The following is a 15,154-nucleotide window of genomic DNA, read 5'->3' as shown; positions in this document are numbered from 1 at the left end:
AGCCTACCTTGGCGACGCCCCATCGCTCTTTAAGGGAGCTTCTTATTGGCTGGCCTGCACCCCCCCCCCCCTCAGCCAGCCCCAGCGCCCGCCGTCAATCAGGCCGCTCGCGTAGGCTGTGCGTTCGGGCGAGGGGCGCGGCGCCGCGTCCAGTCCCAGCAGTCCCGTCCGCCCGCCGCGGGTCCCTCCTGCAGCCGGCCTGCTGGGCAGGGCCGGCGAGGCCCGGCCATGGAGTCCTACGACATCATCGCCAACCAGCCGGTGGTCATTGACAACGTGAGGCTGGGCAACCGGGGGGGAGGGGGGACCCCGCCCGGCTCGTTCCTGCTCGCTGCGCGTTCCCCGCCTGCGCCGGACCTCGGCTCCAAGGCCGGGTCGTAAAGGCCACCAGGTCCCGTCGAGGTCTCGGAGCGCCTGCCGCGGACCCTCTCGGTTGAGAGTGCAGACCCAGGGCAGGTGCCACTCCAACCCCTTTGCTCACCTTGGCTCTGGCTCTGGTTCCGGGTGAAAGTGGGCCCTGCTGGCTTGATGTTTTGGAGAGGTTGCCCTGGTGATCCCTACGCTTCCCAGGGGGCCACAGAAAAATGCAAGCTACTCTCCACCAGCTGCATGCGCACTGCCACCTGCTTGGCCTCTTGGCTTCTTTAACCCTCTCCTTAAGTGCTCCTATGTGAAACAGAAATCCCACAGATACCAAGGCAGTGGAGCGTTCAGGGCCACACTTCCAGGATGGAGAAGCAGTTTGGGGTAACTGTTTGGAAGCCTTAGGAAAGACGTCCAGCTTTCCATGGCTTTGTCCTTCAGCGCCAGGACTCGGCTTGCTTGCAGCTACTTTAGGATTTCTGGTCTGTGAGCCCTGACTTTCGGAAAAGTTAAAGGCTGCCATCTGACTATGCATGTGCCCTGGCTGATGCCCCTTGGTGTGCAGGCCTGGGAGTCTTTGATAATGACTCAGTCTGCTCTTTTTGGGATCTGTGTGGCTCCCACGTGAATGGCCATCTTTTTTGGAGGACCCATGCAGACTGCCTGAGTCATAGCAGGGGATGCTTAGCCAGGAGGCTAGAGCTAGAATAGGGATGTCCTATGAGTCCAACTCCCCAGCAGGCTGCAGCAAGGACCAGGCGGCTTCCCTCCGAATAAATCACACAGGCTGATCAGCAACTACAAATTCTTGCAATCTCTAAGGAAGCCATGAGGAAAGGTGCCAGTCTTACCTGGCCAGTCCTGTATGTGGCCCCTTTCAGCCAGGGAAGCCAGGGGTGGGTATGCTCTCGAAAACTCCAGAGGGGTTGCTTCTGGCTGTCTCTTGGGAGTCACTTGTGCTATGGAATCCTACCAGGAACCAGTCCTAGAGTTTGCAGGGAAGGATGTACTAAGTGGGATCTCAGTCTCTGTGTTGTTGACCTTCTGGGCTGGGTAATTGTTGGCTGTGGGGGAGGTCTATGCCCTCTGGGATGTTTAGCAGTATCCCTGGCCCCTACTCGATAGATGCTATTAGCACCATCTCCTGTTTCCCCTGTTCAGTCACCAGACACTGCCAAATGTTCCCAGGGCAGGGGATGCAAAGTCGCCTCTGGCTTTGAACCACTGTGAGACTTGTAAGTGGCAATGTCCCTGGGCCTTGGTGGGGCAGCCAGCTCTCTGCAGCCAAGCTCTGTCTTCACCCGGAGGTGAATGTCGGAAGCTAAACATTGCTTTTCCTTGCAGGGCTCAGGGGTGATCAAGGCTGGCTTTGCAGGAGACCAGATTCCCAAATACTGTTTCCCAAACTAGTAAGTATTGCTGGCTGGCTGGCTAGCTGGCTGGCTGGGGCAGCTGTCCTACCTCCTTTATTTGCTTCCTGAAAACCGGCAGTCCTGGGTCACAGCTCTGTTATTTGAACACAACTCTTGGGTCCCTACCGATAAGGAAAAACCCTGGATTTGTGAGTTTGACACTGTGGAGAGAACTTGGCAAGAACAAAAGAAGTGCTCTTGGTTTCCCCTTCTTCCTCAGAGGCTCCTGGTTTTGTCTCTCCCTGAGCAGTGAGGGGGAGGCAAGCCAGCTTTGCCCTAGGGATGGGGCACAAAGCAATTGTGGGAATAAAAAGGAGCTCACCAGGCTCTACACAGAGCAGGAAGAACGGGGTAGATGCACAGCAGCCTGTCCTTCTTGGACATGTTTTTGTGACTCTTTTGATGCTGGGGATTGAGAATGCGAAGCGCACACTCTTCCCCTGAGCTGCATCCCCAGCCCCGGAAATGTTTTCATCAGGGCTTGTTCATGATCAGATTCCGGAAAATACTATGGGCCGTCTTCCTGTATAATGCTGGGTGCAGCAGGGATTTGAGGGGGCTGCCACCCCACGAGAGCCTGGAGTGTTCTTGGGTCCCTCTAGCTCATGGGCAGTTTCCCTCATCAGCATCTTTTCTCAAGTCTTGGACGCTTGAGATTGGCAGCCTAAAGGCTGGGGCAGAGCAGGACCAAAGGTTCCCAGAGCAGCTGACTCTGTGAGGAACCCAGGCCTGGTCTGGGATAAAGCCAGCATGGGGTACCCTGGAGGGCCTCAGGCTTCCTTGCAGAACTCTGGCTCCTGCTGGTGCATAGGGAACTTGGGGCACAGTTTGGAATGGTAGCTCATCAGATCTTAGTCTCCAGAGACTCTGCACTGGATGTCCTGGTGGCAGCAAGGGGCAGCATCCACTGCAGGAGACATCCTCCTTCGGTCTCCAGCCACTGACAACAGGCTTGCCCTGAACGTAAGAGTGAGAGCTTAGTCATTGTGGCTGCTGAAGGCTGACCCTTTCTTCCAAGCCTGGCCATGAAGGGCTGGCATCCCAGAGCTCAGATGCTCAGCCCATTCTGGGAGGGGCATTCCTTCTGACCCTGTCCTGCTCCTGCAGCCCATAGCCACCCACCCCCAGTTCCAAGCTTTGCCCGTGACCATATCCCACTGCTTTGAGGACAGGTCCTTCTGAGCTTCAGAGGTAGACTTTAGTTTTCCTAGATGGGACCCTAGCCGTGCCCCTGCCCACCTCACTGACTGTGTGTCTCCACAGTGTCGGGCGGCCTAAACACATGCGGGTGATGGCCGGAGCCCTGGAGGGGGACCTCTTCATCGGACCCAAGGCAGAGGTAACAGGCACAGGGCCACTAACTGACAGCAAGGGACCTTCCTGGACTCCTCCCACACGCCGTGGGGCCTCCACATGCCCTCCCTGCTGTGAGAGGCAGAGCAACACTCTCATTCTGGGGAGCGTGCTTAGACCTCTGTGTGCCCTGCCTTTTAGAGGCTATTTGGAAACTACAGAGGAAAGCACTGATTAAAGGGTGGTTTAAGAGTTAGAGTCACCCAAACTTGATGGCTGCTCTGATAGGCGCCATGATGGCTTCCTCTTGCACTCCAGCCAGGGTGACCCACTAGAAACAGCACAGGCCAGTCTCCTGTCAGGAGGAGCCAGCATGGGATGGAGAGGAGCGAGCCCAGCCCGGAAAATGCTGCGTGGACACCTGGGGGATGTCGGCCCAGTTGTGGGCCCAGGAAGGGGTGGCCTGAGCTGAGGGGACAGGTTGGGGCCCTAAGAACAAGGTTAGTGGGAGCCATGGGCAAGATGTTAAGAGGGTGAGAGGGGCACACCTGTGGCTGGGGGCAGTGTCAGAGAGTAAGTAGAGGCAGCGAGTCCATGCTGGAGACAGGTAAGGACGGGCCAGAGCTGCACCCTGGAGGAGCGGAAGGTGACCACAGGAGGGCTGTGCTGACAGGTGCCGTCACTGAAGGTCCTGGAGGAAGCTGCAGCATCTTGAGGAGAAGAGTAAAGAAGTCCCAGGAGAGGCCACAGGAGGGACTGTGGCTTGGAGTACTCTGCTACTTTTTCTGGCCTTAGCCAGTTGAAGCTAGCTGAGCTCTGAGAGCCCAGAGTGTGGTGGGACAGACGAGCCATTCTTAGTTCAGGACCCACCCCAGAGCTAGGAGGTACATGTGGGTAGCATTGGTTCAGGGCAGAGGGCCAGCTTCCCAGAAGACCAGCGACACCCGCCTGGCAAAGGGCCTGCACCACATCTGCCCCTCCAGGAGCACCGGGGGCTGCTGGCCATCCGCTATCCGATGGAGCATGGCGTGGTGCGGGACTGGAATGACATGGAGCGCATCTGGCAGTACGTGTACTCCAAGGACCAGCTGCAGACCTTCTCAGAGGAGGTGTGGCCCCAGCCCTCGCCAGCTGCTAGTTCTTCCCTGGTCCCTTTCCCTGTCTGCATCCTCCTTGGCCTGCCACATCCTTGTGTCCATGGCACCCATACAGCCAGTGGTTGCCAGGGAGTGCCCCCCTTTGAAAAAGGACCTGCCGGCTGGGAGCTGGGCTTGCGCTTGGCAAAGAGCCTTTTGGGTGAGCACGTTGCTCAGGCCGGACCTCTCTCGTGTCTTACAGCACCCAGTTCTCCTAACGGAGGCCCCACTCAACCCCAGCAAGAACCGGGAGAAGGCGGCGGAGGTATTCTTTGAGACCTTCAACGTGCCGGCCCTGTTCATCTCCATGCAGGCCGTGCTCAGCCTGTGAGTGTCCAAGCCTTGCCTCGCTGAGGCTGCCCAGCCTGCAGTGATGGGACCCCTGATCCTGTGATGACTGCTCCTTCAGGGACCCCCACCAGATAACCCCAATTTCCCAAGTCCCTTCCAGGGTGAGAGGGTCCCTGTGCCTCAGCGGCTGAGGTGAGGGGATGCTGACCTGGTGGCAGGTATGCAACAGGACGTACGACAGGAGTGGTGTTAGACTCAGGGGACGGGGTCACTCATGCTGTCCCTATCTACGAGGGCTTCGCCATGCCACACTCCATCATGCGGGTGGACATTGCCGGCCGAGACGTCTCCCGCTACCTCCGGCTGCTGCTGCGCAAGGAAGGGGCTGATTTCCACACATCGGCCGAGTTCGAGGTTGTGCGGACCATCAAGGAGGTGATGGGGGACCTAGGGTTGTGGGCATGGCTAGCAGGGAAGGGAGGACTTAGACACAGCCTTCTCAGATGTGTCACCCCTGCAGCGAGCCTGCTACCTGTCCATCAACCCACAGAAGGATGAGGCCCTAGAGACAGAGAAGGTGCAGTACACCCTGCCCGATGGCAGCACGCTAGACGTAAGCAGCAGCCTGGACAATGGGGTGGCAGTGAGGCAAGGCCTGGCTCCCGGGGGGCTGTCTGCCTCAATCCTGTGCTCCACAGGTGGGGCCTGCACGCTTCCGGGCCCCTGAGCTGCTGTTCCAGCCAGACCTGGTCGGGGACGAGAGTGAGGGGCTCCATGAGGTGCTGGCCTTTGCTATCCACAAGTCCGACATGGACCTTCGACGCACGCTCTTCGCCAACATCGTGCTCTCAGGGGGCTCCACGCTGTTCAAAGGTCTGGGGCGGGTGGGGGAGCAGCCGGACCCCACAGCCTTCGCACTGAGCTACATCCTCAACCTCTTTTATTTTGAGACAAGATCTGGCTAAGTTGTTCAGGCAGGATTCAAACTGTAATCCTCCTGCCTTAGCCTCCCAAAGTGCTGGGGTTACAGGCATGCATCACCATGCCCAGCTCATTTCTGCCCCCTTTTTGGTGGCACTCAGTGAGCTTGTTTGTAGAGACTGAGTTTTTTTGTTGTTGTTTTGTGAGACAGGGTTTCACTATGTAGTCCAGGCTGACCTTGAACTCACTGTGTAGCCCAGGTTGGCCTCAAACTCACAGTAATCCTCCTGCCTCAGCCTCCCAAATGTTAGGATTACAAGTGTGTGCCACCACACCTGGCAGAAGAGACTGAGAGGTTAATTAAATTTTGTTTACCTTGTGGCCAGATCAGGTTAGTTGAGAGGTAAAGGTATGAGTGACCAGGGCTGGGGATTTAGCTCAGTGGTTTCACCATCTGCTGTGGAAGCACAAGGACCCGAGTTCGATCCCCAGTACCAAAAAAAAAAAAAAAAAAAAAAAAGGTATGAGTGACCGTGAGGAGGAGCAGAGGTCAGAAGATGCCTCACTGAGGTGCAGGGTGGCTTCTCCCCTTGAGTCACCCTTCCCTTAATCCTGGAGAGAATTGGGGATCCCCCAAGGCTAGATCTGGAGAGCTGTGGAGGAGGTTGGATGTGGACCTCAGACCCCACCATTCTTGTCTGCAGGCTTCGGGGACCGACTACTGAGTGAGGTGAAGAAGCTTGCTCCAAAGGATGTCAAGATCAAGGTGAGGTCACAGGCTCCAGGTGAGGTCCGGGGCTCCAGGTGCTGGCAGCCGTGCAGAGGAGGAAGCCCAGCCCTGCCCTCCCTCTCTCCTCCCCAAATGCCCCACTTCTGCCCAGCCCTGCCTGCCCTGCTGACTGCATGCCTGCCCTCCAGGCCAGGCCTGGGCCCCAGGCAGAGGGTAGCTGCTGTATTGGGTCAGGGCAGTGACACAGCCGCTTGTCCCTGCAGATCTCTGCCCCTCAGGAACGGCTGTACTCCACCTGGATTGGGTGAGGCAGGGTCCAAGGGGAGGGCTCTGGGAAGAAACCACTCTGCCCTGGACACTGCTCGGGTATCCGGGCTGAGAGGAGGTGGGTGGGTGGGCTCTCCCAAGTAAGGGCATGGGGTTGCTGAGTGCCCAGGAGGGCCACCCACAGGCCCAGAAGAACATGCCCCTCTGTCCTCACAGTGGTTCCATCTTGGCCTCACTGGACACTTTTAAGAAGATGTGGGTATCCAAAAAGGAGTACGAAGAGGACGGCCCCCGTGCTATTCATCGAAAGACCTTCTGATGCCCAGGAGGGTGGAGCGTGTTGGGAGAATTGGAGGAGGGGGAGCCAGAGCCCTGGACCCTTTCTGGTTGGGGTCCACATTGTAGGCCAAGGGCCCCCTGCATGCCCTGAACCCCCAGGCAGGTGGTGCAGCAGTGCCTGCCTACAGCCCCACCCTGCACATGCACACGCACACACACACACACACACACAAACACACACAAGCACATACACATACTCTGACGTTTAGCTGCATGGATGTGGTCTCAACCTGGAGCATAGGAATTGAGGAGCCTACGTTGGGCCGCTCTGGGCGTCTCCCTGGACGGCCTAGGTTAGGCCAAGGTTTCCTCGTCTGATTTTTGGAGCTGCTTCCCTGAGCTCCAGGCCCAGACGACCAAAGCCTCCATGTCCTCTGGCAGGCGCTACCCTGAAGCCAGAGAACCTGGGGGCCTGGGAAGTAGGCTGGAGAGGAGTAGCCAGCAGCTTGAGCAGGGGCAATGGGGTGCAGAGTACGTCTTACGCCATTGCCTCTTCCCAGTCCCACAGCCACCCACACCTGTGCACACATCCCCAGCAAGCGGTGTGGCACAGGGGCAGCCTCCAGAGCCGGGGCAGCCATGGCACGAGGCCTGTCGCCCTCTGCCCTCCAACCTCTGAGCACATCAGTGATTGCTGCTCCTGTCCTGCCCTGTGCCCTCGTTGGGAAGCCTTATGGTCTGCATTGTTGGAGGAAGCCAGGGAATCGGGAGTCAGGTGAGGGCTGAGGAGGTCCTCCTCCCACCCTCAAAGACAGGGTGGCTGGGCCCAACCTCCCTGCCCAGATGCGTCCAATAACTTAACAGTTGCCTGAGAAAATTTTCTTTTATAAATCATTATAGTAATGATGGACAAGGCCCAGTCTGTGCCTCTTTTGTGGCTCTGTGTACTGTTGTTTGTTCACCCATCCCTGGGGACTTTCAGAGAGAGAACCACAGGGGACGCAGCAGGGCGCTGACTCAAGCTCAGAGCCTGTGGGTTTTGGTGGTTGGCAGGGCAACGTGGCACTAAGCACTCAGGAGGCTGGGCTTGCCTGCAGTAGCATCCCCACCCTTGAAGCCCTCTCGCCTCCCCCTCGTGAACAGGACTGTGCTCATCAAGTCCTGCTGTGTTGCTCCTGTGCCAGGCACCCTGATGCCAACAGGGTTGCAGGCTCCTTGGCTTAGAGTGGGAGGGAGCAATGGCTGCAGGATAAGCCCAGTTCTGCTGGGGGCAAAGGGGCTGCCAGTGAGTCTGGAGAGAAGCTTCTCACCCCTGGTTAGGTCTGTGAGCACCTGCAGCATGTCTGCCAGAGTCCTCATGTTTGGGGTCAGTGGTAAATAAGATGTGTTCTTGCCCCAACAAATGGACAAGTCAGAGCCAGGCATAATGGCGCACTCTGTCATTCCAACACTTAGGAGACTGAGGCAGGAGGATTGCCACAAGTTTGAGGCCAGCCTAGGCTACATAGTGATTTCAAGGCCAGCCTGAACTACATAATGAGCCTGTCTCAAAAAACAACCAGAAACAAACAGGTCAGGAGAAGACCCAGGGCCCATTTCAGTGAAGAGCTATGGGGGCCAGTAGAGTGGGTATCAACCCAATGGGGGGTGGGGGGGCAGGCTGAGTGGCAAGGACTCAAGGTGACCAGGAAAGGGGGCACCAGGCAACCCTTAGGGAGGAGGGGCTGCAGCAAAGTTTGGGTCAGCAGTAAAGGGCAGGGGACAGAAACCAGAGTGGGTTGGGCCTGGAGGTGGTCCTCAGCTGTGTCCTGGGTGGACAGATGTTGACAGCCAGTGCTGGGGCCTAGGACAGATCAGGTTGGGGTAAGGGGCTGAGGCTGCACATCCACGGCACAGAGGCCTGGTCACTACATGGTGTCAGAGCCTGCACTGCACCCTCTTCCCCGCCAACTCCCACTTCCTGTGGGTTCTGGCTCTGCTCTCTGCAGTGCCTTCCCTAGCCTCTTTTCCACACAGCTGCCCCTCCTGCACAGCACATTTGCTCAGACCCAATGCTTAGGCCACCTCTTCTGCTTGCCATGTGGAGCAGGCATCTGCTGCCTGGTAAAGGAAAACCAAGCAAGTGCATGGCTGGGAAGTCTTGTGAACTCACCTGCTTTACAGAGTAGCCACCGCCAGATAAGAGTAGTGCCAGAGGTCAGACAAGGAATGGCTGATTGAGCCAGTACTTTTGATATCTGATTTTCAAGGCTGATTATTTTCCAGCTAGGTCTTATTTTCAGGCAATTGGGGTAGTGGTTGCAGGCAAGGAATGAAACAAAATTTAGTGGGCAAAAGTAAGGCTATTTGCATTAGCTGTGTATCTCCCCACAAGATACTTACAATTACAGAAGGAAAACTGGTCAGTTTACGACAGGCAAGTCTAGTAGACAACACCTTGACCAAATGATCAAAGTGCACAGCACTGTGATTGTCTCCTGCGAATGCACCAGAGCGTGCCCTTTCCCCTTGGTATTCTTGCAAAACCTGTCTAACCGGCAGCTGGCACCAGGTGGACCCAAGCAAATTTAACAGATTTGAGTTCTCCATTCAAAGATGGAGGCTAACCCTAAACCTAAGACAGAGAAGCACAGAGTGCAACGTGAGATCTCCGGAAGCCAGTGATGCCTCAGGAAGAGCTGCCAATCAGCTAACAGCTCTGTACTGATGTTAATTCCCTGTGACACCTGATGCTAACAGGAAAAACTGGGTGAAGGTAAATAGGAACTATTTTTGCAACTTTTCTGTAAGTCTAAAATTATTTTAAAATTAAAAATTGAAGGACAAAAATGCTCAGGCTTCGGAGCTAAGTGGCCTGAGGTCACAATCCTGTCCCCACGAATTTCTAACGACACAAACCTGAGTTTTCTGTTTGCCCATCTATAAGAAGGGAGTGACAATAATGGCATCAACCTTGTGGGTTTATTATCAGCCTGGAAGATGAGCCTGGGACATTTTGTGCCTAAAAATAAGTGCTCTGAGAAAGAGGGACATGTCAAGAGGTCACCGGAGCCAGCTCAGAGGGGCTCAACTAGCCAAATTGGAACAAATTAAACATCAAAAAATAGTCACAGCATGGGGCAAGTCAGCACCAGGGGCCTCCCAAGAAAGTCCTCAGTGGCACTCTTGCCCAACACCTGGTTACAGCCTAACGCCAGTTGTGAGGAAACAGGCAAACCCAAGCTGTTGGTGTCATCCTCAAGCGTCCAGGTCAGGACACAGACCAGCAGGAGCTGTCCTATGGGACAGGTGTAGGCAACATGTGACTCTCAGCCAGGTCCAGTAACAGACTTTGGGACATTTAGGAAAACTTGATGACTGAGAATTAGAAATTGAAATATATAAACTGAGCAGGCTGTAGAGACCTGTAATTGCAGCACTCAGAGTCTGAGGCAAGAGGTTTACAAATTCCAGCTCAGCCAGAGTTGAAACATAGCAACATAGTGAGATTGTCTCAAATTTTAAAAAGAAAAAAAGGACTGGAGGTGTAGCTCAGTTTAATACCCAGTGCTAGAAAAAGAAAAAGAACCAGTACTTTTCTGATTTTGATGAGTATTAAGAAAATATTGAGGGAGGGGAAGTAAAAGGAATTAAGATGCGTAATGTAAATGTATTAACTCCCTACAATAAATGTAATTATTTTTTTAAAGAAAATGTCTTGGCCAGGTATAGTGAGGCATGTTTGTAATCTCAGCTACTCAGGAGTCTGAAGCAGAAAGATCACAAGTTGAAGCCCAGCCTGGAACAATTAGCAAGACCCTGTCTCAAAAAAATAAAAAGGGCTGGGGATGTAGTGCAGTACTCGCTCAGCATGGGCACTACAAACAAAAAGAAAATATCTCTGTAAGAAATACATACTATAGAGACGGGTACAGTGGTACATGCCTATAATCCCAGCTACTCAGGAGGCTGAGACAGGAAGATCATGAGTTTGAGGCCAACCTGGGCTACACAGTGAGACCATCTCCTGACAAAACAAGAGGGGGAAAAACCTAGAGTGTGATAGGTCATCATGTCACCAAATTATTCTCAAGCAGTTATGGAAAAAAAGTTCTTTATTCAGTACTTGAAGACAGGTGAATACCATCAGTGAGACCCGTATCCCTTTGTGCCAAGTGACCGGTTTCAGAGCCCAGGGGCCAAGGCTTGGTCCTCATGGTGGGGACGCCACACGTCCTCTGCCCAAGAGATCTCATTATCAAGGCTAAAAATGAAGGGTTCAGGTGGACCTGGTCGGCCCAAAGTGGATCCTCAGCCTTTGCAGCACTGGGAGCCTTGGGAACCCTGAGGGCCAAACGCCCAGGTCCCACCTGAGGATTGCTGCAGGGGTCTGGGCTGGTGGGACCCTGGAGTGGTACAGGTTCCCAGGTGACTAATGTACAGTTCACGTTAAAGACCACTGACCTGGGAGGAGCAGTGGAAGCTACTGGTCTGTCTTAGTTTCTCACTGCCACTATACAAAGTTATCACGAATTGAGTGGCTTAAAAGCCTAACTTCATTAACTCACATAGTTGTCTGGAAGTCCAACCTGGGCCTCACAGGGCTGAAATCAAAGTGTTAGTAGGGCTTTGATTCTTTCAGACACTAGGGACAATCATTTGGCCTTTCCCAGCTTCTTCAAAGCCAGCGATATTGCATCTCCACCACCTTCCTTGTGCTCATCTGGAACACCTAGGCAACCCAAGATCATCTTCGTTTCTTTTTTAAGACAGGGTCTCACTCTGTAGTCCAGGCTGGCCTTGAATTTGTGCCAGTCCCTTCTGTCTCAGCTTCCTGAGTGCTGGGATTACAGGTGTGCACCACCACACCTAGCTAATAAAGATATTTTACAGGAAAAAGGAAAAATGTGAGAATTGAACTTGCCCAAAGTAACAAGCCAGATGTGGTGGCACATGCTTATTATCCCAGCTCTTGGGAGGCTGAGGCAAGAGGAGTGCCATGAGTTCAAGACCACCCTGGGCTACATAGTGAGTTCAAAGCCAGCCTAAACTACATAGTGAGACCCTGTCTCAAAAAATCAACCAACCAACCAACCCACAAAGTATCACAAATACTCCAAATTTTTTCCTTTACAATACCCCCCCCCTCCCGCCGCCATGGGGTCTTACTGTGTTGCAAAGGCTGGCTTCCATCTCGAATTCAATCCTCCTGCCTCAGCCTCCCAGGTAGCTGAGATTACGAGCTGCCACCACATCCAGCTCAATTTTTTTTTCTTTTTTTTTTTTAAAGATGGAAAGGCAGACTTTATTCAAAATGAGCCATAGATAGGCACAGAGAACACTGCAAGGGAGTCTTGAAGTTACACAGGGATCAGACTCAACTCCTACAACTATTTTGAAATCAATAATCAAACAAGGTGTACAGGTTGTGTTTGGTTTTACTCTATAGGTTTTCCCTGGTTTTTCTGTTTGTTTCCCTCTCTACCCCTTGCAATTTATTTGCAGAAACCTAGACTCTGGTTTCTGACAAAGTCCCATACTGACTTGTTGCAGTTGTTCCCAGGAACTCTTGGTTTGAAGCTGGTCCATCAAGATTTCAAAGTCCCTAAAGCTCTTCTCACAAAACTACTCTGTGCCAGAGTTAGGTGTGGTGGTGCATGTCTGTAATCTCAGCACTCAGGAAGCTGAGGTAGGAGGATCACCATAAATTCGAGGCCAGCCTGGGCTACAATAGCAAAACCCTGTCTAAAAAAAAAAAAAAACAGGGCCAGGGATTTAGCTCAGTGGTGCCACCTGCCCTCGCAAGTGCAAGGTCCTGAGTTCGATCCCTGGTACCAAAAAAACACAACAAAAACAAGCTATCTTGTCCCCATGATTCTGTGAGGAGAGGATCTCCCATCTGCCAGGCTCTCCACATATATTACCGCTAATATCTCACAAGGTATTTACCGTTTTTGTTACTTTTTTTTTCAGTAGATGTAATCGGACAGAGAACACCTCCACAGTGACACTGCCAAATGACAGAACCAGTGTCCTAAGTCTGGTTAGCCTGGCCCCGAGCCTATCCTTTCACCTGTCCCTGGTGGTCCCAATCATTGCATTGGGGGCTGTCAGTCTTTTTATTCTGAGGGAGACAGTGCTGGGGATGGATGCCAGGGCCTTGCCTATGCTAAACACACACTCCACCTCTGAGCTACAGCCGCAGCCCCAGTCTACTTTTGTTACTAACGTAACCACTGTGCACTGGTTGTACACTTTCAGTGGATCACAAGCTCGTAGGAACAGACAGCTATTTCCAGTACAGGTCCCCTTGCCTACCCCAAAAACGGAAGAAACACAAGACTGCCCGCTGATGGGAGGAGCCGATGCCCGGCTGGTCTTTATTGGAAACAGACTTCACAGCACATTCTGAGTGAGTCCACTCGGGGACTCAGTGGGCCAGCTGGTGGGGTACTAGCTTGTAATGGGTTCCACAGTTCGGGCACCGCTGAGTCTCGCCTTTGTGCAGCCAGAACCAAATGACAGTGCTGTTGTCCTCTTCGCCTAAAAGGACAGAAAGTGGCTGAATGGCATCCAGCGAGAAAAGGAGACTTTCAACGTTAATCTCTTTTTCTGTGACACTTTGGAGAGAGAAATCAAACTACGGCTGACATCTTAAGAGGCCAAGCTCTTCTCTCTTTCAGATCAAATGGAGGCCCTGCGTTTACCTAGAAGTAAACTGACCTCACATCAGGGTTCTGTAAATTCTAACAATTCCCTTGCCTACATAGAATCCCAAGGTGGGTCCATATTGGTATTTATCCTTAGTGCTTAAATTAGTGCCTGACATAGAAATAATACAGTTTCTATTACCTGAATGAATACTCTTTTCATAGTACACTTCCAATTAGCCAGGCTTGTTGCTCTTCTGTGCCTCTTTCCAGTAAGGATGACACAGTCACGCAACATGAGGCTTGAGAGAGCCAGAACCCTTGGACAATTTATTCATACATCTATACGCTTTAAATACAGTCTCTCTCACACACACACACAAGATTGGTAGCATTTTATAAGCATCTCATACAGTAGGCTTTATTAAACAAATGCATTAAAAAACAGAAATAAAGTACTTACAGATGCAGCCCACTATTCGCTTGTTGGTGATGGATGGGACTAAGTTAGGGTCTTCATTGGTGCCTGAAGCCGCCTTTGGGGGTAGTATATTGTAGGGGTCCTGAAATAAAACAAGCATTGAGCCAGGATGCCAAGTTACCCCAGTCCCTGCACAGGCTGGGCCTACAGCCAAACAAATGCTCCCAGGGAGACTCTGCTGATCCCATCCAAGACCACGGCTCCCCTGTGATCACAGAAGGGGGTTTCTCCTCACCAGTCCCTTCTTGGCAGCCCGCATGACCTCCCTTTCCAGGCCAGTTGCCTGCTCATCATCAGTGGGGACACCACCTAAAGAAAGATACGTGAATTATGTCCATTGACACATCAAGATTTTAAAAAATACACACTGAAATGATCAGGTCGGAAAAGGTCACACATAGACTTCTGCTTAAGCTTCAATGGGCACACGAGCTCTTCAAGGCAACCCATCTCATGGCCCCCAAGGACCTGCGTCACAATCCCCCAAATTGACAACACTCGTGGAAGCTTCTCTTCTCCAACCACTAGGGCCAATGTCTTGATATCTTTCTAAAAACAGGTCGACATGACTTGAAGTGAGTGAGGGATTTAAGGACCGCCCGAGCCCCTCATCCCGCTGCAGCTTCCTGGACCCCCAAGGTCACCGCACAGCCGCTGCTGAGGAGACTTTCGCGGCAGCGTCAGTCGGGTGGGCGGCAGTAGCGAAGCCTGAAATTATAAGGAGATGCCGCAGAGCCTAGGATGCCCGGGGCCTGGGGCGGTCGTGGGGCCCCATGAAGTTGCAAGGCCGCCCCGCTTTGCTGCCTCCGCACCAACCACCCCCGGGGGGGGGGCAACAAAACGCCGGACCCTGGCGCGCCCGACAGGCGAGTACCTCCAGAAGCCATGGACCGGACGGCAGCCGCCACACTGGGGCCGCGGGCCCTCAAGGCCTGCGCGCCCAGCGCTCCAACTCCGCAAAGTAACCTTGAAGCCATCACATCCGCAACAAAACTACTTCCGGGAGAAAGGCGGGACTTCCGGGGAAGGCTCCTCCCTCTCCCTCGGTCAGCCTTTCGCTTCCTCTCCACTCTGGGCCCCGTACACCCACGTGACTTGCTTGGTGGGCGGTGCTGCGCATACTCATCTCTGCCTCTTCCTGTGCGGGTGTGTAGGGTCTTGGTTCTCGTAAGGGGTCTTAACCAGGGTCTTGAGAATGTGGGTGCTCTTTTTATGTTCCTGGGACACAGTATCTCAGCTCACTGGAGCTCCTGTTTGTCTGGCCTGTCAGCCGTGTTCAGTAAACGTAAAAGCTGCTAATGGAAGTCCAGTCCGCCTCTAAGAAGGCGCTTGCTGGACCTCAAATGACAGAC

The 15,154-nt window shown here is 53.5% G+C and overlaps 2 protein-coding genes across 4 annotated transcripts; one reads left to right on the top strand and one right to left on the bottom strand.

The window, feature by feature from the left end:
* Nucleotides 1-38: 38 nt before the first annotated feature.
* Nucleotides 39-7,605, top strand: Actr1b (actin related protein 1B). 3 transcript variants are annotated; one of them, XM_004844393.4, is made up of 11 exons: nucleotides 39-276; nucleotides 1,708-1,772; nucleotides 3,039-3,114; nucleotides 4,052-4,177; nucleotides 4,407-4,531; nucleotides 4,714-4,930; nucleotides 5,016-5,108; nucleotides 5,194-5,368; nucleotides 6,121-6,182; nucleotides 6,410-6,450; nucleotides 6,630-7,605. In XM_004844393.4, exons 1-11 carry the CDS (start codon nucleotides 229-231, stop codon nucleotides 6,730-6,732), a joined length of 1,131 nt encoding a protein of 376 aa, XP_004844450.2. In that variant the 5' UTR covers nucleotides 39-228; the 3' UTR covers nucleotides 6,733-7,605. The 3 variants fall into 3 exon arrangements, with proteins under 3 accessions (XP_004844450.2, XP_021113699.2, XP_021113700.2); XM_021258041.2 differs by lacking the exon at nucleotides 39-276 and adding an exon at nucleotides 1,550-1,598; XM_021258040.2 differs by lacking the exon at nucleotides 4,052-4,177.
* A 5,416-nt stretch (nucleotides 7,606-13,021) lies between these two features.
* Nucleotides 13,022-14,874, bottom strand: Cox5b (cytochrome c oxidase subunit 5B). The gene is made up of 4 exons (XM_013072086.3): nucleotides 14,677-14,874; nucleotides 14,038-14,111; nucleotides 13,785-13,884; nucleotides 13,022-13,214 (listed from the first exon to the last, which is right to left on the bottom strand). The coding sequence occupies exons 1-4, from the start codon at nucleotides 14,777-14,779 to the stop codon at nucleotides 13,102-13,104; spliced, it is 390 nt and encodes a 129-aa protein (XP_012927540.1). The 5' UTR covers nucleotides 14,780-14,874; the 3' UTR covers nucleotides 13,022-13,101.
* Nucleotides 14,875-15,154: the final 280 nt, after the last annotated feature.

The sequence above is a fragment of the Heterocephalus glaber genome, unplaced genomic scaffold (genome assembly GCF_053883595.1).
Source record: "Heterocephalus glaber isolate CG9 unplaced genomic scaffold, H.glaber_assembly_v1.0 deba00000470, whole genome shotgun sequence".
NCBI lineage: Eukaryota > Metazoa > Chordata > Mammalia > Rodentia > Bathyergidae > Heterocephalus > Heterocephalus glaber.
The sequence above is the reverse complement of the archived record's forward strand: the minus strand, read 5'-3'. Positions and strand labels throughout refer to the sequence as shown.